The sequence below is a fragment of the Nothoprocta perdicaria genome, unplaced genomic scaffold (assembly GCF_003342845.1).
Source record: "Nothoprocta perdicaria isolate Ctin4 unplaced genomic scaffold, notPer1 scaffold_177, whole genome shotgun sequence".
Classification (NCBI taxonomy): domain Eukaryota; kingdom Metazoa; phylum Chordata; class Aves; order Tinamiformes; family Tinamidae; genus Nothoprocta; species Nothoprocta perdicaria.
The window spans coordinates 127,595-148,611 of NW_020454949.1; the positions used below are offsets into that span (position 1 = coordinate 127,595).

General features: G+C 49.4%; 1 protein-coding gene across 1 annotated transcript; it reads right to left on the reverse strand.

Annotated features, from left to right (window-relative positions):
• Positions 1-1,863: 1,863 nt before the first annotated feature.
• Positions 1,864-20,764, reverse strand: LOC112944900 (ovotransferrin-like). The gene is made up of 24 exons (XM_026036428.1): positions 20,644-20,764; positions 17,984-18,147; positions 17,679-17,787; positions 16,245-16,436; positions 15,681-15,813; positions 15,177-15,232; positions 14,016-14,185; positions 13,705-13,891; positions 12,250-12,404; positions 11,438-11,531; positions 10,952-10,981; positions 10,266-10,424; positions 9,395-9,539; positions 9,016-9,080; positions 8,354-8,538; positions 7,759-7,945; positions 6,901-6,937; positions 6,087-6,214; positions 5,916-6,010; positions 5,593-5,670; positions 4,419-4,501; positions 4,135-4,271; positions 3,242-3,296; positions 1,864-2,104 (listed from the first exon to the last, which is right to left on the reverse strand). The coding sequence occupies exons 1-24, from the start codon at positions 20,684-20,686 to the stop codon at positions 1,888-1,890; spliced, it is 2,904 nt and encodes a 967-aa protein (XP_025892213.1). The 5' UTR covers positions 20,687-20,764; the 3' UTR covers positions 1,864-1,887.
• Between the last annotated feature and the right edge of the window lie 253 nt (positions 20,765-21,017).

A 21,017-nucleotide genomic window follows, 5' to 3' on the forward strand; every position in this document is an offset into this window, starting at 1 on the left:
RGACCTGGCCACCAAGCAGGCAGGTCATTCTCCACCATGACACTGCAGCAGAGGGTAAGCCTCAGCCCACGGGGATTTGACAMGGTAGAACAGCGTAGCAGGAGGAGCTGAGAGCACACACACATTTTAGCCAAACAGTTTTATTTAGGGAATAACTTTAACTAAGAATAACTTAAAAAACAAGGATGGCCTTTTTCAGCATTTCCCTACCAAAGGCGTCTTCTTTTTGAGGAGGAAGGTCTTTGCTATCACACTAACACCCCAGAGAGACAGCAATATTCTCACTTCAGCATTAGGGATTCAAATGAGAAGGCCCAGGAAGAGCTTCCTGTTAAGCTGAGGTCAAAAGCTGATAAACAAATTCCAACAGCCCTCCGGCTATAGGGAATAAGCACAGAGCATGTCATAAATGTCACCACCTCCTCCCACCCCAGTCTCCCATAAGGATAAGGTGTCTTTGGGCTTGGATCTGCTCCTGGTGATCAATCAGCCTCCAGCCTTGCGCAGGGTTCCTCTCAAACACCCCCAAACACAATTCTCTCCGCTGCTGAGGAAGGAACCAGTTGCACCCCAGGAAGAGCCATGGGGCTCACAAGGGTAGAGACACTTTCCCCATCACAAGTAGCGCTTGGCAATGCAAAAGGAAGGTCAAAGAGGTCCAGAAAGAAAGGAAAAAAGCAAAATATATCAGCTTGCAGCCAAGAAGCATCAATCCAGACAGGAAAAAATGGAAGAATAACTTCTATATAAARGGACTTTGGAATTCCCATCAAAGAGAAACCATCCTCACATAGGTGCTGCATGGAGATGACCCTCYATCAGAGCTCCTCCATCCACAAGCTCCTGAGCAGGGTGGCTCCAAACATCTGCTTTCGGGCTGTTATTTGGGAAGGGGAAGCTGAACTCTCAACCCAGCTCYATGCAAGGGTCTTGACTCCACCTGAACAGCACCAGTGTTGCTGAAGATCTCCCTCTGCACAGGTAACGTGTGCACAAAGGTGTCTGCAATCACTGCCTGGCTCCTGCTGTGGTGACTGACCTCCCCCCATCATTTTAAGGTTAAAACATCTACTCTTAACTCTAATAATGTGGAAAAGTCTGCCTACATGTGCAGGTCCCAAAGCCTAACCTAGAGGAGGGAAAGAGGAACAGAGTGAGAGACTTTCAGGGCTTTAAGCCTCGAGTTAATAAGAAGCTCTCAAGAACCACCCAACAGCAGAAATGACCCACAGATATTGGCACGGCAGCAAGAGACAAGCAGTGGGCAGAGGCTGAGCAGCTGGGCTGCTTTTGGCATAAAATAACTGCACAAGTTYAGAAGAGCAGAGAGGGTAGAGATGCAGGGAAAACCATCTGCTTTTCTACCCTGCTGGATGCCTGCCCAGCAGAAAGCTGCTCTCTGCACCCTGCCAGCGCAGGGCACATGATGTGTGCAGAGCTCCCAACCTGCAAGAGACTGGGGAAAGAAGGCAGAACCAGGCAGAAATCAGTAGCCCCAGGAGGTAGCAAGGCTGCAGTGACAAATGGAGGCAGAGGAGGATATGCAGAGTTCAATTAAAAGATTGCCTTGGGCAGTGTAATCCCTCCTAATTTGCCTTTGCAGCTGTTGAACTAAAAGCCCAAAGATTTCCAGGGATCAAAGAGGGCCAAATCCTGGAGAAGAGAAGGTAGCAGTTTAACACAGACATCAGGAGGAAGTCACAGCAGCAATTATGTTACCCTGCTCCCAAGCCCAGGAGCTAGGAYACTGCAGCACTGGTTTCCAGCTTATATTTCCTCTATGGGAAGAGATCTGAGTACTTCAAATCCTCCCTGTTCCTTTCAGATTCCCAGTGTCCCATCCCCCATGTTGCTCTCTCTCTCTCTGTGCGTTCCAGCCTTCCTCCCTCAAGCAATCTTGGCCAGCCATTTCTCCAGGGCCTCCAAATCAGCATCTCCATCCTCTCCCTTGCTGCCCCGGGCGCTGCACTCCACAAACTCCACCTTCATGGGCAGCTGGGAGAAGTCAAAATCCTTGCCCTTCTTGCCCAGCTGGGCGGGAATCCCAGCAGCAGGGCCATCCAAACTGGTRGGGGCTGCAGAACGGGTCACTCGCAAGGTGTTTCTGTGGACAGAGAAGAAGGACCATGAGCAAGAGATCCACCAGGATCCTCYGGTGGATGAGAGGAAGCAAATGGCACCAATCAAGCTGGCACAATGGGATTTCCCACACTCGCCTGGGAGACAGCAGCTCTGCCCCTGCTCTGCTTCCCTACACAGGATGGAAGCAGTGCTGCTGGTAGGATGCAAAAGGCTGCCCCAAAGTGAAGCTCTTCCAAGCCAGATGTAGTTTTTTCCTCCACTCCCTGAGCCAATCCAGCCTTCCTACTCTGGAAGGAAGCAGCAGCCCCTGCTGTTCAAGATCTGCACTAGTTTAAGATCTGCCTAAAGACAAGCAGAATATGTTACTCAAAAATCCTATTTTTAAAGCAAAACAACTGGCAAATGTCCAACATCAGAACCAAGGAAAATTTACCCTCCTGGAGAGATTGATGATGTGGCAACCAACTCCTCCCTCATGAAGGGGAGGATCAGCTCCCCATACATGAGTGTGGAAGAGTCAGAGGAGCGAGGGCTCCTGCTGCCGCCTGCCGGCCCAAGGGACCACCAGCAACACGGGGCTGTCCCAGGGAAGGACCTCTGTGCAGATACCAACCACCTGCGCTCCTCCTCCCAACCCCAAGAGCTCCTTGCCTCTGCTTTCTCCTCCTCCTCGCTTGCTTTTAAAACCTAAAAATGCATCATACAGCACCCGTTTTCCTAAGGGAATATCCCTGCCTAGGTGGGATAAGACAGTGACCACCAGGTTCCTGCAAGGCCTGTACCCAAAGTCTCCTCTGCCAGCACCTTGTGCAGAACTAACCTGGTCCTCGTGCCGCTCACAGAAAGCCTAACGGACACTTGGGAAGGCAACCACTTCAAAGCACGCAGAGCCCCAGGGTACAAAAACCATCCCTTAATCTGGGGATGGCTCAGAGAGTGATATTTCCCTGAACTACAGCTCCCAGGAGGCTTTTTGAACCTACAGTCCAGACACAAATGTTACTGGATCTTACTGCTTTAGCAGAGGGTCAGTCTTCTCTCACCCTGGGTACACCTACACATACCAAACACACTGCTCTCTTTGTCTCTTTAGTAGGAAGAGACAGGAAAAGAGAGGAGAGAGACATTCAGATGGTTGAAGATCCCTTCTCCCACTTACAGCTCCTTCTCCAGCTGCTGTTGGATCAGTTTGGCTGATTTTGCCATTGTGACATCTAGAAAGAGAAAAGAAAAACGAGGAATCAGCTTTCAGAAGTGAAAATTCAGAACGTGTTTCCCCTCTTGAGACTTGGCAAGGAAAGCCCTGCCCAGAACAAGACCAGTGATAAAGATTGTGCAACTTAACATCACCCTGGCTCCCAAACCAGCCCAGCAGGTACTGCAAGGCCCCCTCACCCTGCTGCCTAGTGCAGAAACTGCACTAGGATAAAGTGACACTGGAACACCAGCTTTACAGCACGGTGCTTTGTAACCCATAGGCCCACKGTGCTCCTCAAGTGCCTACTGGAAATAATTATGAAAAATAAAAAGCCTACTTCTAACAGAAAGCTTCAGATTGTTACGCACGGAGCTATCCTGACATMGAAAAAGCTGCCAATATTTGAAAATTCGGCCCTTTTCAGGAGCTGGAKCTTCCTGCTCACTGCTCCATGCAATCATGGAGGATAAACAACCCCCTGATAATAAGACTGAGGTTACTCCGTGTGCAGAGGGGGCTCAAATCTCATTTTTCTGCTGCCTACAGATTCAGGAAAACAATTTTGCAAGAGAGTTTTGCATGGGCTGTTCCCTTCCAGAAAGCTTCCTGCCTTGCTTCAGCCTATGCAGACATCCACAGCTCTTCAAGTGCTGTCCATCTGCAGAGCTCTTTGAAATACTTAACCCAGTAATTTTTCCAATAGCTCCTAGAAGGGTCTCTGCTGACTGGCCTCCGGATCTGCACTTTTCCCGCAGCCTCCCTTTGGCTGTGGAATTCGGCAGCCGGGGTGGAACCCCCTGTCACTCCATGTCTGAATCCCTGCTTTACCCCACAGAGCAGCAAATACCAAATACCTTGTTTGTTGCAAGCGATGAGCAGCGCGGGCGCGTTCTTGAGCACGGTGCTATCGACCAGGACCTGGTAGAGGAACTCGGCCACGTCCTTCACCTCCCGCTGGAAGGCCACGCTGTCCACCACAAACACGAGTGCTCTGTGAGGAAGAAGGGAAAAGTGCCTGGGCCACAAGATCCATAATCACCAGACACCCCAGCACCATTTCCAGCCCTCACTCGGTAACCTGCAGGGCTCAGCACGTCACAACCTCACCTGCTTTGTCACCAAACCCCCTCCAAGTTACCTGGCGGCAGCCTTGAACCTCTCCAAGAACTGAAGCCGTAAACTCTCGTGGCCCGGAAGGTCTATCAAGGTCACGTTCGCACCCTGGAGGCAGGAGGAAAGAAGATATCGGCAAAGACCTAGCGATGCCTGTGCACAAGGCCAGAAACTCCTGATTGTCCCCAAAGTGCAGTCCCTCCCCCAGCCCAAATGACTTTGATAGGCAAAAGAAATGCTGAGAAGTGACATTCACAGGCAAACCCAGCCAGCAGAGCTACAAGAACTAGAGTCAAAAACCACACAACTAGAGTGAAAAACAGAACCAGGTCGTCCTTTGAGCACCTGCCCCTTTGGAATCGAGAGCTGTGAAACCCTCTTTGCACAGGCTGCCAAAGCGGTGGCATTGAAACAAAATCCACACACAGAGCTCTGGTCACCAGAGGGCCAGGCAGGGCCACGTCATCGCTGCCGATGCCACCCCAGGGGCTCTGGAGGAGGCACAAAAGCAACAGTCCCATTTGCCACCTCCCAGTGCTCCCCCTTGGAGTATTTCCCCTCTGCTCACTCTTAAAGAAGCACCAATAAAAAGTGCCACTTGCTTCATTTTGCTACTTTTAMACCTATTATTGCTGCTGTCACCAAAGAGCGCCCAGATGTGACATCCTCCACCCTGCAGCTCCCTCTCTTCACAGGTACTTGATGTGCCGCCAACTTGCCAGTCTCTCTCTCTACATATTCAACCAGCAACAGGAAAAGAAACRCTTCTAAATCTAGCTAGAAACTGAAAATAACAAGAAACTGGAAATAAGGGGGTTGGTGACACAGGACAGAAACAGAAAATAATCCCATGCATTCTGGGAATCACTTGGGGCTCAGCTGGAGAGTCTTTTCAAGCCTGCTTAAGCTTTTAAACACGGATTTTCTTGGGAGCGACAGAAATCCCTGCCAAGGCAACGAGGAGAACGTGAGGATGGAGCCGCCCCCTCATATCAGCTCCCTCCTGCTCCAAACCCTTGTTCCCACGGAGCTTCTTCACTCTGCTAAGAAAAACTTGCCCAGCCAGGAACCTCTAACCCGTCCCGGTTTTTCCCTAGACTTTATAGGGAATATTTCCCTGCAAGCGAGGCCCTGTTTCCGAGCAGGGGAGACGTGGGTGCAGCCGGCCGGGGGCCGTGCAGCTCGGCCGCGCCGCTCACCTTGTCGCCGCTCGCGCGGTACGCGGCCGAGCTGTCCGTTATGGAGGTCTGCGTGGCGCGGTACCGGCCCGTCAGCAGCTGCCCCGGGGGGAAAAATAAAGAATAAAATAAAAAGCAGGTGCTGGGAGGAGGAGGGAGCTCTGGAGCCTGCGGTTCAGCCTGCGAGCTGCAACGGGCTCCGAATATTTGCTTAGAACACGGGGATATCAGCACGTTGATAAAAGGATTGTTTCTGCCAGGCGTTTTGGGGCCGGCAGGAACGGGAACAAAGCGCGTTTCCACGCGGGGTTTGCGCGTGTCCCGGGGGGGCCCCAGGCGCTCACCCTGGCGAAGAGCAGCGTCTTGCCCGCGTCGCAGAGGCCGAGCAGCAGCACCGCCCGCCGGCCGCCGCTCCGGCCCGGCAGCAGCCGCCAGATCACTGCGGGGAGACGGGAGCGCGCTGAGGCCGCCGCCGGGGCCGCGCGCGGCCTCCCTCCCCCCGGCCCCGCACTCACGCAGCGTGAGGGCCACGGCGAGCAGCGCGGCGAGCACGGAGAGCACGGCGGGGTCCGGGGCGCGCAGCTCGCGCCGCAGCGAGTCCAGGTAGCGCTCCAGCCCGCCCGCCGCCATGGCCGCCCGCGCGCGCTGCGTGGCCGCCGCGCGCCGCCGCCTACCGGGAGCTGCGCGAGCCCGCGCGGAGCACCATGGGAGTTGTAGTTCCGAGACGGGGCCGCCACGCGGAGCCCCATGGGAGTTGTAGTCCGCGTAGGGGTGGGGGGGGACGGTCATCGCGCATCGCCTCATGGGAGCTGTGGTTCCCAGAGTGTCACCGCGCATAGCCCCATGGGAGTTGTAGTTCCTCGGAGTGGGGGGGGGTTAACCACGCGGAGCCCCATTGGAGGTGTAGTCCGGGGGGGGGGGTTCATCGCGCATCGCCTCATGGGAGTTGTAGTTCCGGGGGGGGGGGTTCACCGCGCATAGCCCCATGGGAGTTGTAGTTCCGGGGGGGGGGTGTTCACCGCGCATAGCCCCATGGGAGTTGTAGTTCCACGCGTGTTGCCCTATGAAGGCCCATGGGAGCCCCAGCTCCTGGGCTGCCCCCGCACTCCATCGTGGCCGCTCGGATTCACTTTTATTAAACAAACAAGCAAACAAAAACCCTCAGGAATGTTGTTTAGGCTTTAAGATATTGTTTATTTTCTCCGTGTGGGCAGCCGTGCGCGGAGGCTGTGCRCGGTCACCGTCGGACACGTTGGCAGGGCTGCGGGGGGCGGCGGAGCGGTGCGGGGCTCCCTGCCCCRTCCTCTGGGGCCCGTCGCCGCATCCCACTACAAGTCTTGGAGGAAGGTGCACACCTGGAGGAGATCTGGGGAAGGGGAGGGAAGGAGGGAGCTCAGAGCTGCCCCGGGGCTCTGTTGAGCTGGGAACACACACGGAGTCACACACACAAGGGTGGAGGGTGGAAGRGACCCCTAGAGATCATCTAGTCCAACCCCCTGCTCCAGCAGGGACACCCGGAGCACGGGGCACCCGGTCGCATCCAGGCRGGTTTGGAGACCACCAGAGAAGGAGACTCCACAGCCTCCCTGGGCAGCCTGTGCCAGGGCTCCGGCACCCTCACAGTGCAGAGGTTCCTCCTCACCTGGAGATGGAACTGCCTGGGTTTCAACTTGTACCCACTGCCCCGTGTCCTGTCACTGGCCACCACTGAGAAGAGCTTGGCCCCTTCCTCCCTGCATTCTTCCTTCATGAACTTATACATATATCAATCAGATCCCCTCTCAGCCTTCTCTTCTCCAAGCTGAACAGGCCCAGCTCACTCAGTCTCTCCTCACACGAGAGATGTTCCAGTCYCTTAACCATCTTTGTCGCTCTCCACTGGACCCTCTCTAGAAGCTCCACATGCCCCTTATACTGGGGACAAACAACCCTGTCCCACCAGCAGATGTGGTGGGGCTGCCACCATGGGGACAACATCAGGCCATGGGAAAGGTACCCAGTGTACCCAGCAAAAAAACCCGCCCATTCCTGGCAAATCTGTGGGCCGGGAGTGGGAAGCACAAGCTGGTGCTTTCTCACTCGTTTGAGGTGCCTACRGAACATGTCCTGGTGGGACAAGCCACTGTCCACAGCTGCGAGGCTAAGAGCTGCGTTTCACTGACGTCTTCCAAGGGATGTCGCCCTTACCTGATGGATTGCACGTATTGAGGCTGGCGACCGAAGCGTAGTACTGGTCTCCCAGGAATTCCTGGTACGTTATTCCCTCTTGCAGTTCAACCAGGCACTTGGTCAAGTCTTTGAACAGAAGATCCTTGGTCTGAGACTTAAACATCATGAAGCGGTCTTTGTCGCTTCCCTTTTCTCCAAACAATTTCTGAAATAAAGGCACGGAGAAAAAGCAGAAAGGAACTCAGGATCAGCCTGGTACAAGCCTAGGTCATGGGGCTTCAGCATGAAGCCCTAAGTCAAGCTCCAGAAAGAGGAGGCATCAAGAGATGCCAACTTTCCAAGGGTCTCCTAGCAGCCCCTCATGCTGGAGCTCATCTTGTTTTTACCTATGGGCACTTGTTAAGGTGGCAATGAAGGAAGAACAAGTCTGAGAGGATGGAAGGAGGAGACAGCCGAGGGATACAGAGGTGCAGAGCTGTGACTCTGCATCCATAAGACAAAATCTTTCATGTTTCACCGACTCAGAGGAACTCAGAGCATCACTCCCGTAAAAAAACACCACCATGCAGCACACAAGCCAACTGAGGACATTTATCCTGCAGCCAGTACCAACCTCCTGTCTCTTCAGCAGATCACGTATTTCACTCGCTTTCTCAGGACGCGAGATCACAGCATGGGTAGGAACTTTTGCCAGGTGGCAGGTTCTGTAATCCATGACATTTGCCCTCCTCCCATCAAGGCACAGCAGCTCAAATTGGTCCATGGTCAGATCTTTGGCCCAAGGCTCTTTATTTTTGCCTTCAAAGAGAATTGGAGATTCAGGTATCTCCCCTAGCAGAAACATCTCGGCCTCACAGCACCCAATCAAGGCATTTTTTTCATTCCACATAAACACACTGACACCTGGATACCCTACATGTACAGAAGAGCTTTAAGTAAAATACAGAAAAAAAATCAGTGGGATAATTTGGACTCTCAGAGCAGCTGCAAGACTTATTCACACGTCCTTCCTTAATARTCAAGTGTATTAAAAAAGCTTATGTTTTCCTTTCCAATGTTGCTTTGAAAGCATCAGTCACTGCTGGGTCACGCAGATTCATGCAGGACTGCACAGAGGTGTTGGGACAGGAGTCTGACTGACCCCACAAAAAGTAATAATAATAATAATAATAATGATGATGATGATGAAAACGGAGAAACAGAACTAGGGGCTGGTTTGGCCGCCTGCCTTGTTTTTCCTTCCAGCTTCTCCCTGGTGACAGAGGAACCACTTACCATTAGTGTTCTCCTCCACGATTGAATGCTTAATGAAGGCCACATCGCCTTCCTCGACAAGGCACCTGCAAAGCACAAAGCAAATTAAGCCGTGTAGCTGCTGAATCCAAGCAGCAGGGATCTCTTTCCCACTAAATATAAATGAAACAAGAGTTATTTTCCTTTAAAATYCATGTCCAGTCTGAATTACTTAGACTTGCATCGTCACGTGAAGGACACACAGGAGATGGAATTGGGGTTGACCTCTCACTTCCCTCTTTACATTTTACAGGAGGGTTCATTTTACTGCAGGCGAGACCAATTTTACTTAACAGGAAGCCTCTGGTGGAGGCATTTTTTGATGGAAATCCAGAGCAGCCCGGATATTTGCACCACCTACCGGAAAGCTCCAGTATAGCCGTAGTATTTCTCATGGCTGCTGGCCACACACTTCTCCGGCCGCATCCCACCTGAGCCCTTGCAGAGCTTGCAGAGGCGGGAGCCAGGAGCAGACCCTGGAGCGCAGCTCGCGCTGAAGTATTCCTCTGAAGTGAAGAACATGAGAAATACAAGAATTTCAGCGCGTGTTTTTTCCACCTGAAAAGCACCTGCTTTCCTCTGAGCCTCCGTGAGCCTCAAACATCACGCGGTGAAGCTTTATGCTGCATCCGCTGCAGGAGTCCCTATCTTGAGATATAAAAAGAACATATTTTTTTCTCTGCAAGATGTTTTCAGCTCGTGCAAGGCCAACCCAAACCTCCTCGGCCGTTAGGAGGAGGCAAAACTGCATTTGGCAGCAACACCAGTGATGTGGGGGAGAAAAAAAGAACAGTGGGGGAAAAAACAGGTGGGATTTCAGAGGAGGATGAAGGGATTGAGTCTGAAATTTACTTATTCACTAACACCAGTTGTTCTTGAAGACAGACATTTCCTTTTAATAAATATATGTTTGATTTCTCTTGGAGTTCTCTTGGACTTGGACTTTGGAGTTCTCTTGAACTGATTTCTCTTTCTATTTATTTATTTATTTATTTATCTATCTATCTATTTATTGGCTGGACCAAAACTCGGCAGCCTCGGTGCCATATCTAGCCACTACCCATCTGAAACTTTGCTCGCCAAAGCCTCGCTTCTTCCTTTCCCATCTCCAAGCTACAATCACCGAGTCACGAGGAACTCTGAGAGCCAGATGGCAATGGTGGGAAGACCTTTTTGCTCTTAAACCCGGAGGCAGGCGCGTCCCTGGGCTACGGACGTCAGACGTGACTCACCGAAATTGCAGTTGCCCGTTTTGTTGTGAATCAAGCCCATGGGGATGTTCCAGCCGGCCGTCCTCCCAACGGCCGTGTGGCAGGACTTCTTGCCCTTCAGGTTGTTCCACGTAATACTCGGGTTGGATTTCTTCACCACAGCCACAGCAAAGTAAGAGGCTTTTCAGGGGCAAGAGGGGAGATAATGAAACGGGAGGTTGGCAGCTGAACCAGGGCAGATCCTCGAGATCCCTTAGGGGAGCACGGGTTCCACTTAGCACCATCACGGTGTCACTTTGTACTTATAAATAACTTGCCACCCATTTTCCACTCCTTAACAAATGCCGTAACCTTCCCTCCTCCCCGTGTTTCCATTTCTATAAAAACAGCTTCCAGGTGCTATAGCCCAGGCCCACCAACATCATGGCATGACCATGCTCCAGACAGCACCAGCTAAGCTGATAGCAGCACAAACCACCTCTGCCACCACCACGTGCTCTACCTTGATATCTGCTCTCAGATCCAGACTTTGTGTTCGACTCGTTAATTTGCCTTCCAGATTTTTAACTATTTGGGACACTGTGATCTTACTAGACTCTTCATGCATTGACTGCTTAGTCTCAACCCCCGGCTACATGTATATGTCATTTTTTCCTCAACTTAAATCCATTAGGRCAGTTTCCTGTTGCGTTGTTGGCAGTAATTACCTGGTTCTCCTGCTCTGCTGCATTGATCATCTGAGGGAAAAAGGAAAAAAGATTTTAGGAAAGAAAAATACATAGCAAATACAAAACTGAATCAAGCTCACTAATTGCTACGAAACTTCATCTGGAAGACTATYGAAGCTGGTACCTAGGGTGTTAATAGAATGAAGTAAAGCCTCCGTCCATTCCTCCAAGCTACTACAACTACAGATAGAGACTAGTGCTGAAGGAAAGGGGCATCACGATTAAAATGAAGAAGACACAGCATTTAGAGTGCCTGATTTAAGATGCTGGATATGATTTTTCTCTCTCATGCTTAGGGAAATTTCAGTGCTGGCATTGAGAGGCAAGGCATGCGGCCAGCAGAGCGGCCTTAGTGTGCCATGCGCTTCCAAGGCTGCTTCCTAGATTTTGGAATAGAACCACTGCTTTTGCACCAGTGCATTCACCACCACCTGGAGCCCAATGGCCCCTCTGGGCTGTACTTACCCTCATAGTTTTCTCCCATCACTGGCACCAAGCCACACGCTCCACCTGTGTAGACAAAACCTCCATCCACGCTGATAGCATCTGCTTCACCTTTCTGCAATGAAAACCACCCACTGATGAGATGATGCTATGTTTACCCAGACCAGCTCTTTCCAAAAATTGGATCATAAAAGAAAGCACTTGCTCGCTTTCTGAAGTTTGAGATGGCCATTCCTCAGCACACAACAGAAGACACAAAAGGAGGGACTTAGGAAATTATCATTCCTGTGTGTTTGTAGCCATCACCATCAGAGCAGTTCTCCTGCCCAGGCACTCTATATGCCTCCCCTAGCCTGTTTCATTGACAAAAGCTTATCTGACCTCACCTTTGGAGTTTGAATTTTGGGCTATATAAATACCAAGACCCGATTACCACCTAGCACTCTCGGATATACTCTGGAACCATTCCTCTTCTAGAARGGCCATGGTACCTCTCTGACTGAGGCAATATCCATAGCTTCCAAGACGAGACCRTCTGCACTGGCAGCTGGATCAGAAAATAATTTTTATTTTGAAAACATCAAAGAAAGAGATTTCTAACTATATTTTTTTTCCAAAATGTTAATAGTCSACAAACTAATCCAAAAGCATCTTCCCGATGATGAGGTTGGTTTCTACCTACAGGTGCTTCTAGCAATTCCCCTTTCCCTCACCATTTCATTTTAATATTCCCCATAAAATTTATTTCCAGAATGAAAGAAGCAACACTGCTGTGAATGAAGGGGCTATATGAAAGGGTCACAGGGAGAAGAAAATGGAAAAAAARGCCTTACCATGATCTTAACAATGCAGTCCTTGGTGGTTTCCCCCACAGCACACTCCACCTCTCCGTTGCTCACCACACTCCAGCGGTCACACTTGGTCTTCTCTTCCTTACCCACTGCACACCACTGAATCTTTCTTTTCTTGGAGCTAGAAGACATCAGATCTGTAAAAAAATAAACAGCAGAGAAAGAAGGAATAAGCCCCATGCTCTGCTACACAAGAAAGCTATCAACTCAGGTGCAGGACTCACACCTCAAGCTGTCTCAACACACAAACCTACCACTACCCAGGGCAAAAGGATCTTGTTTACTAAGTTCTGGACTAGCCTGAGCAGAAGGTCTGTGTAAAGGTGATTCATTAGCAAAACCCAGAATCTTTAGCAGACTCTTAAACCAGAATTATTAGCAGAATCTTAAGCTGAAAAATGMTCAAAAAACAACTCCAAACTACTGGTTAGAAAGGACTTCACGTGATCTTTTGCTCAGATTTGTGTCAGCCGAGACATCATAAAGACTGAATCACTAAGCCCTGGTAGTACTTTGTGTTGATAATTGTCATATATTCAGCTTTCCTAAAGATCTCACAGCCCAGACAGCTATGAGAGTCAAGACCAGTTTGGAAAAACACATTTCAGTTACGTTTCTGTGAAGCTGCATTTGAATAATCTTGGATTATTCCACATCAGTTTGGATTCCACATGAAGTTTAAGTGTCTCCTTCCACGAACACCATAGAGGTTGAGTCTACTACAGAAGTGTCTGCAAAACTGTGCTTTGTGAATGCACAAAAATGTCAGTAATAGGATGTTTGCTTCCCAGAATGCCAGGATGTCAGTAAATACTGTATGAGTCTAGATGGAAATAAAGGGCACTATTTCCTTCAAAGAGCAAGATCTGGGCCTCATGGCCTGCGATCTTCCTTCCACTCCTGTGCACTTATATCCCAGAAATGCCTTTTCTGAGCAGCAGTTCTGACCGTATCAGTTTYGACCCTACTAACCACACAGGCAAATATATTTTTTCATAGGAAATACAGAATATTGAATACTGATTGCCAAGAACACTCAGCACCAAATACATTTGAGAAAATCACATTCTTTCCCCTTGGCAAGTTTGCCGATCTCTTCCCCAAATATCTTCTGCAAACACTTCCTGGCCAACTGACTGCATCCAGGCAATTTGTGAGGGAAACAGGGGGCATCCCAAAGCTTTTTCRGAACTACTCATTGTGCAGAGATGTCCTCAGAGGGGATGCCGCCCACTGACTGAAGGAGAAGACCATTAGGATTATGCAGGTGAGGAATGTCAGGGAGAACGCTATTGGGAGAGCTTGGACAGCCTGAAGAAACACAGCGTCAGGGACAAGTTTTTACGGAATTCATACATCCGCTACCGCATTCATTGCAGTTTCCCTTGATGCTATCCAGTTTATTATGGTCATAGCTGTGGCCCATGTCCTGCCTACCTTTCTTGAGGTTCTGAATGGCGCTGTAGTACTCAAAGCCTAGATAGAGCTGGGTATCCATCAGCGTTGGGATTTTCTTCAAYGATATGGCAGAATTCTTAAAAAGCAAGTCTTTGTGGTATGGGTCACTCTTATCAGGTGTCCCAAAGAGATGGAAGTCACTGGTTGTGCCAACGCCAAATTTTTCCTGTCATAGAGGGAAAACAATCAGTAAATGATGACACCAAAATGCTTAGAAAGCTGGAGAAACTGACCCAAATGGTGGACAGAATAGGGGTTGCTAGAATAAGAAAATGAAATCTCTGTGCTACCTGTGCTTTTGAGAGGAAAGTCCAGATTTCTTCAGCCTTGCCATCATCTCGAGCCACGACAGCATGACCAGGGACCCTGGCCCAGTGGCAGGTTTTATAGTTGTCCACGGGCTGCCTGGTGCCATCCAAACACAGCAGTTCATACTTATCCTTCTCGTCTGCAGCGTTTTCTAAAGGGAGAAACCACAAGTTGCAATATCAAAAAGAAACAATCTCAGGCAGCTTTTTTTTTTTTCCTGATGAAGCCTAGAGGAAAGACAAATTCTTCTCGTTTGACAGCTCCCACACCTCCTTTGCAAGAGCAGTGTGTGGATGCTAGGAGAGATGGATCATCACAGCCATATGAAGGTAAAGCAGACAGAAAAATCTCAGCTARGGAGACTGCACAGCTAACCCAGGCAACCTGCCCCACTGCTTGATTCATGGGAAAAAAAATCTTTGTGTCTGGTCTGAGCCTCTCTTGTTTCAGTTTATGACTGTTGTTTCTCGTCTTCTCTTTGTAAAGATCTTGGCTCCATCTTCTTGGAAGCCTTCTCGTAGGTACTGAGAGGCTGCTATGATATCCCCCACAAAGTCATTTCTTGTTCAAACTGAACAATCCCRTTTCCCTCAGCCTCTTCTCCAGGATAAGCGTTCCTGTCCCTTGACCATCTTGAAGGCCCTCCACTGAACTCACTGAAGCTCTCCTGAGCGCCAGGAAGTGCTCTAAGCAAAGCCACCTTCCCTCCATGAAAGGTGCMAAGATAGTGAATTATTTCTGTAGGCTAAATTCCCTACAAACCTCTCTCYCAGAAGACCGGATGGGTCTAGGAAGAGTGGGTAATCATCTATGCAATTGCTCATCCTGCCATTACAGTGCAAACACTACAGCTGTCTCTGTAATATGGCACAAATTACATCGTTGAATTTAAACCAAGAAGGCAACTTCCAGGTTTTCATTCTTCAAAGAAGGGCCATCTGAGTGACAYCCCACCACAGTCATATTTTTGAAGAACAAGGATGATCTAATGAACCTGGTGTTTCTAGAAATAAATGGGGAAGAGGTTTGGGTAAAAYATGGAGGAGAATGAAGTTGGGCACAGTACAGACTAAATTACAGGACGGAGTAGCAGCAAGAGGTTGGACTAGGGAAGAAAAACAAGAGTGATCAAACAAGTCTACCTTCAACAGTTGTGTGTTTCACAAAAGCTACTTCTCCATTTCCATCTTTCAGACAACTGCAGGTGGGAGGAAGCAGAAGAGACGTTAAAAGAAACACACATTGTGGTTCCCCATCTCCTGTTTCAGCAAGCTATTYTGACGCAGTCTCCAACCACAGAGCAGTCGTTGTCCCCCAAATCTATACTAGTGGAGGAGGAAATGTAAAGGCAGAGAAGTAATTCATAAGGCACCCAGTTGGACTTAGCAAAATGCAATATGTTCTTAATAATCCAAATGAAATCATACAACCCAGCTCCCTCTTTGATCTCACAACTACCTACTGGAACTTCAAGCCTCCATTTACTATATTTTTTAAATGAATCTTCCATTACCAAGAGTCCCGGCTGTTGTAGAAATTCATTCTCATCAGGGTCCCCAGCTGCGGCACAGCAGTGCCCAAGATAATGAAAACTTGTATGTGTAAAGGCAAGGATATTTCCACAAAGAAAAATAACTTTCACTCACAGAAAAGCTCCAGAATATCCTGCGTACAGTGATGAGCGGCCGCATTTGGTTTTAGGGTCCCCCTTGCACTGACGGCACAGGCCTTTTTCAGTGGCTCCAGGCACGCAGCTGCCCGTGAAAAATTTGGCCGCCTCTGTGGAAGAGAAACACACCATTTTTACTTGAAAAATCAGTTTTACAAGAAGCTGGGAGGGTCTGTGATGGGAAGGCGTGCCTTAGGTGAAGGATCTCAGCTCCATAATGGGGTTGACTCTTTTACTGATTTGATCCTCCCCTCCTGGAGTACGTGGCAGGGTAGATCATTAACTGCTTAGCAAACAACCATGTGCAGCACAGTGAGCTTCTGTGCTTGGGGATAGGATGAGATTCCTGAATGAAGGTGCTCCTGGTATACTTGGGATGGAGGAGGCAGAGGAGAAAAAGCAAGATAGGGAATGTTAATGCTTTCTACATCTCCACCGCATCTCTGCAGAAGTTCAGGCAACACCACTTTCACCTCCCCACCACCACTGCTTTCAACCTCATCCCGTTTTTTTTAACATCACCTCATCGTCCCCACCTCACCTTGCTCAATGGAGCCAGAGTCTATGCCATCCCATGGAATGTCCCCCCGGCGGACAAGTGTCCCAATGGGAATAATCCAGCCAGCGGACTTGCCCAAGCCTGTGTGGCAGGAAGTCTTGCCTTTCAGGTCATTTATTGTGAAGCCTGTTCCTTTCTTCACGACGGCCACAGCGTAGTAGTAGGTTGTGGGTCCTGTAATACAAGGAGGAAAGCACTGAAAAGGTAGGAATGCKGAACATTTGAAAGCCGGATTTTAATATTCACCAAACCCTCAATCTCAGGGAATAAAATGCTGYACTATCAAAAGCCTCTTGAACACTTGTGGTTTTGCTGGGGCTATGTTACACTGCAATACTGAACTGGTGACAAAACTCCGTTATAATTTGTAGTGGAAGGTGACCTGAAAATGCTATCACATGCAAAATACTCATGCAAAATCCTGGACAGGCATTAGACATTCATGTCGGCAGGTCTTTTGGCAAATCTGCTTTCCAATGCCACTGCCCACTGAGGCACAGACACAAGCCCTGCAATCCTGGAATTCCATATTTAGTCTTTAAAATTTTATCAAATCCATTGAATATTACGTGTGGATAAAGTGACTGAGTTTTAGGGGTCCTAGAGACAGCCTGGAATTTAGTATTAGTATTTGCTAAGAATCAYGCTGTGAATAACCCTGTTGTGTTTCTTTGATCCTGAACCATGTACACAAACAGGGCAAACTCCGGGGGAGAGGGTTCTTCCCAAAGAGATTCACAGCTTGGATGTGGTGGGGCTGTATGAGGCAATAATGACAAAAATGGAGAAATAGTGTCCATCYCGCTCCCAGGAGAAGCACAGGAGTGAGGTGAGGCAGTACAGAGATTGGGCGGGCATGAAGCATCAGAGATAACTCGTAACAAATGGGATTGCTCCATAATTTCATTTATCTTTCTGCTGCTCTTCATTTTTCCATGCATTGCCTGGTCCTTTTGCCTTAGTCAGCTCAACTACATATCCCTCCATAGGCAGTAATTGCAATGCTGTTATCATTCTTTAATCTCCTTTATCTTGAGGGCTATTTGTAGGAAGATGCAGTTTCTCCACCTACCTTGGTTTATCATCAACATTGTTCAAGGTCCCTGAAAGCAAAAGATCTCTGGGTTCTCTTCAGCACGGTTTTTATGCCACTTTTTCTGTTTGTGGCTCCCCTTCCATGGCCTTGGCATCACTATGTGATCCATGACTTTCAACAGAGCCACTTCCCATTGCAGTGGCCCTGAGGCCATGAGTGGCAGCAGAGCAGTCATAATTTTGGCGTGATCRGCCCCCTTCACTTTTCCTCTGGGATTTGGAAGTAGGGGGCACTTGGTGAGACACCCAGAAGAAACCACAGTATGGGAAGGAAGGGCCTCTGAGCACCGCTCGGCATACACACGCTGCATGAAAACCCACCTTTACTTCCTTCATAGACCTCAGCAGCAATGGGCTTCAGGTTGTAGGGGCTGAGGCCTGCGTCATAAATGTGACCGCCATCCAGGCTCAGAGCATCTGTTTCATTTCTCTAAACGAACAAACAAACAGATTTAAGATGCTAAGGAAAGAGCATAAGGGAAAATGCCAGCCTCCTCAGATCYCTGTGGGTGACTCCTCTCTATAGCAGAGTTGCAGGTAATGACCATTGACTCAGGGGAACATTCACCAAGGGGTGAAGGCTGAAAATCCTCAGCACCCACTGCAGGTTTTTGCTGGCCACTCACCGCAATGGCCGTTATGCAGTCAAAGTAGGTGGTTTTCTGCACACAAGCCAGCCCGGGGCTCTCTTGTTGCATGCGCTCCTTCAGGTCATTGCATTTCTTCTGTTCCGGTGAGGATATTGTGCACCATCTGACGGTGGCCTTGGAAGGTGCAGCAAAACACAGAGCTATACAACGAACCAGAAACAAGCAGTTTTAGAGAGGAAAGAAGGCAACAAACAGAGAAAAACAGCATCTCTGTGAACACAAGATCTCCACTTCCCTGCAGTCTATGCCCTCAAGTGAGCAGAGGACGGGACATGGTCCCTTGCACCTCTCCTAAAGCTCACAGGAAGCTAGATTCCTTTCTGAGTGCCATGTGCATCAACAGGAACATCCAGGAGGATCATTCCTGGCCCTGGGAAAGGTTCACAACAGCTTTTACAGCACAGGCATCTTCCAGGGCCAGCCTCCTGATTCATGTTTCTGCCAGCCTCAATCATGAGCAGAGCTACAAATCCACACGCTTCAACAGAAATTGAACAGTTTTCCGAAATTCAGAAAGTTTTGCAAAAAAGGGAGAGTAAAGATTCTCCTCTGCAGCAGTCTCTTTGCAAATAAGCCCAAAGGGCCAGTATCTGTGATCCAGCCAGACTATATGCAGTATTTTGCCATGCACAATCTCCCTAGCAGCTGGATGATCTGAAATATTTAACTCTTTATTTCTCACCTCCTTTGCCACACTTGGCAATTGAGATGCCATATAGGCTCCACAATACCCACAGCCCCCTCCCCTATGGATTCTTTAATAGAAGCCAATAAATGCTGCTTAGTAGCTGCTCTGGGAGACCACAGCAAAGCAAAGACTCGGGCAGACACTGGCGATGGACTAGGACTTCAGCAGCSTTCGCAAACTTGCAGTTAAAGTATGTGGCCAATTTCATATCACCTTTCTTGCTGGCCCATACTACACATTTCACCTTAATTCTGACCCTTCCCATCAGGATTGTACAGACCAAGAGGATATAAGCACAGCTGACTTTCTCCATAGTGGCAACATATCATTCAGTCATCTTCAGATTGACCTGTGCTACTTCCATTTTCTCTTTCCTTTGAAATTTTACCTCTTCTCTTTGAAACACACCTCTACCAGAAGAACCTCCCCTCTTCSCAGACCTGGCAAAGGTCCTGCTCTGGGCAGAGGTTGACCTGGGGACCTCCCAAGGGCACTCCCACCAGCACCCACATGCCTCCACAGATAGACACGGCATGAGCACCTTCACCCAGAGCATTAGCCATGGCATGCAGGAGGTTACTGGCAACGATATGCTGGGTGCAGGTGTTTGCTTTTTTCCATGGTCACCGGTGAAAGTTGGGAAGGCAAAGGGAGCCCAAGAGCCATGGCCTTTGTCACCGAATTGTTGGAAAACATCCTTCCATGCAGAGAAAGAGGAGGGCTATTCACGGGTACTAACATACGACTGCATGCTGTTATTCAGCTAATACTCTACAACTCCAGTGACATAAAGAGCATTTCCAACAGCAGGACATTAACCATCATCACATTTTATGAGGGATTAGAAGAGACTACCACCTCCCTTATACTAGGAGCAACTCCTACATGTTGACTTTCTAGGCAGGGAGGAGAGCAGCAACATGCTTGACGTGGCTACCTGACCATTACCTCACAAAACCATGAACACAGAGAGAAGACTGAAATATATGCTTCAAACAAAGGCAGGCCTGCAGCAGCACAATGTGGACATAAAAACACATGGGAGACCCAGCAAAGTGCAGTGACAGCAGCAGGACAGAGCTCCACTTACTAAAGGCGGTCTGGGAGCTTGCCAAGACTGGCAAAAGAGATGGTGGAACAGGACCAGAAACATGACAAGCCACGGGTGCAAGGTAGGACGTGAGTCTCCCCTCTTAGAGCTGTGAAGGTCTCAGAGAGCCAAGGGTGCACCAGCAGGAGGTGGCGAGATGGAGSAGCACCCCAGGAACCAGCGGAGATGTAAGCGCATTGCAGCAGCCATGCCACCTTMTGCACAAGGCAGCGTGAAGGGAGCCTGCTACCTTCTGCACAAGGCATCCGAGCATGCAGAGGTGCCCCACAGAGGCCTTCATTTGAGCACTCTTTAAGCTCCTGTTACTGCTTTGAAGTTTAACCCAAYACACACGCAGGACTCAGCAGAGAGGCCTCCTAGTTTCTCTCCCACTCACTGAACACCTTTCCTGACAGAGCAGCAGCTGGCCAGGGGGACTTTTCTCCCAGCCCTTTGCAGCACAGGTAACACAGCAGTGTGAGTGCTGCCCCTATCACAAGCTCTCCCTTCCCTCCAGCTTCTGCAGCCGGGGTTGAGGCTGGCGAGCAGCCCTCCTCACTTGGCCACTCACTGAGGACAGCCGCACACCTTCCCCTAGCCATGGGCTGCACTTGGAGCCCTGCTGAGCACGGTGAGAAAACCACTGCTGTTAAGGTTAAAAACATCATCTTCACGGAGAGATCCCCAGCCATGTCCACCAAAGCAGGAGGCTGGCAGATTCCCTTTGGCTTTTTGTTCTGCTTTTGCTGTCTCTCGGCAGTTTCTTCTATGAAACACCCTGGTCTAGAGGGTAAAGCCTGGAGTCCTGAGAGCTTTTGCCTCCTGTGATCCCCCAAACTGCCTTCAGCAGACACTTACCCACTATCCCAAAGGACAGCACGGTAGAGAGGACAAGTCTCATACTTGACCAGGGAGTCGGAGGCACAGGAGGGGAATGGAGCAGCCTTGGTCACAGACTATCCCCTCCAAGTCTGTGATGGCTCTGAAACCACTTTCTTCCCCTTTTATAGAAAAAGAGCCCTGGCTGTGTTTGCAAAAGCAGTGACCTAACACTGTTTGTCCTTCCTTGTTACTCAATTGCTCCTGGGTCGCCCCCCTTCCTGGATCAGCCCTTTTTTTTTTAAGAAGCCTTTCACTTTGGCACTGAATCCCATCGCAGGTGGGAGTTAGAGCAAGGCAAAGAGCGTTTTGTTTCTCCAAGGGGCTTCAAGTGGAAAATTCCCAATTTGTGA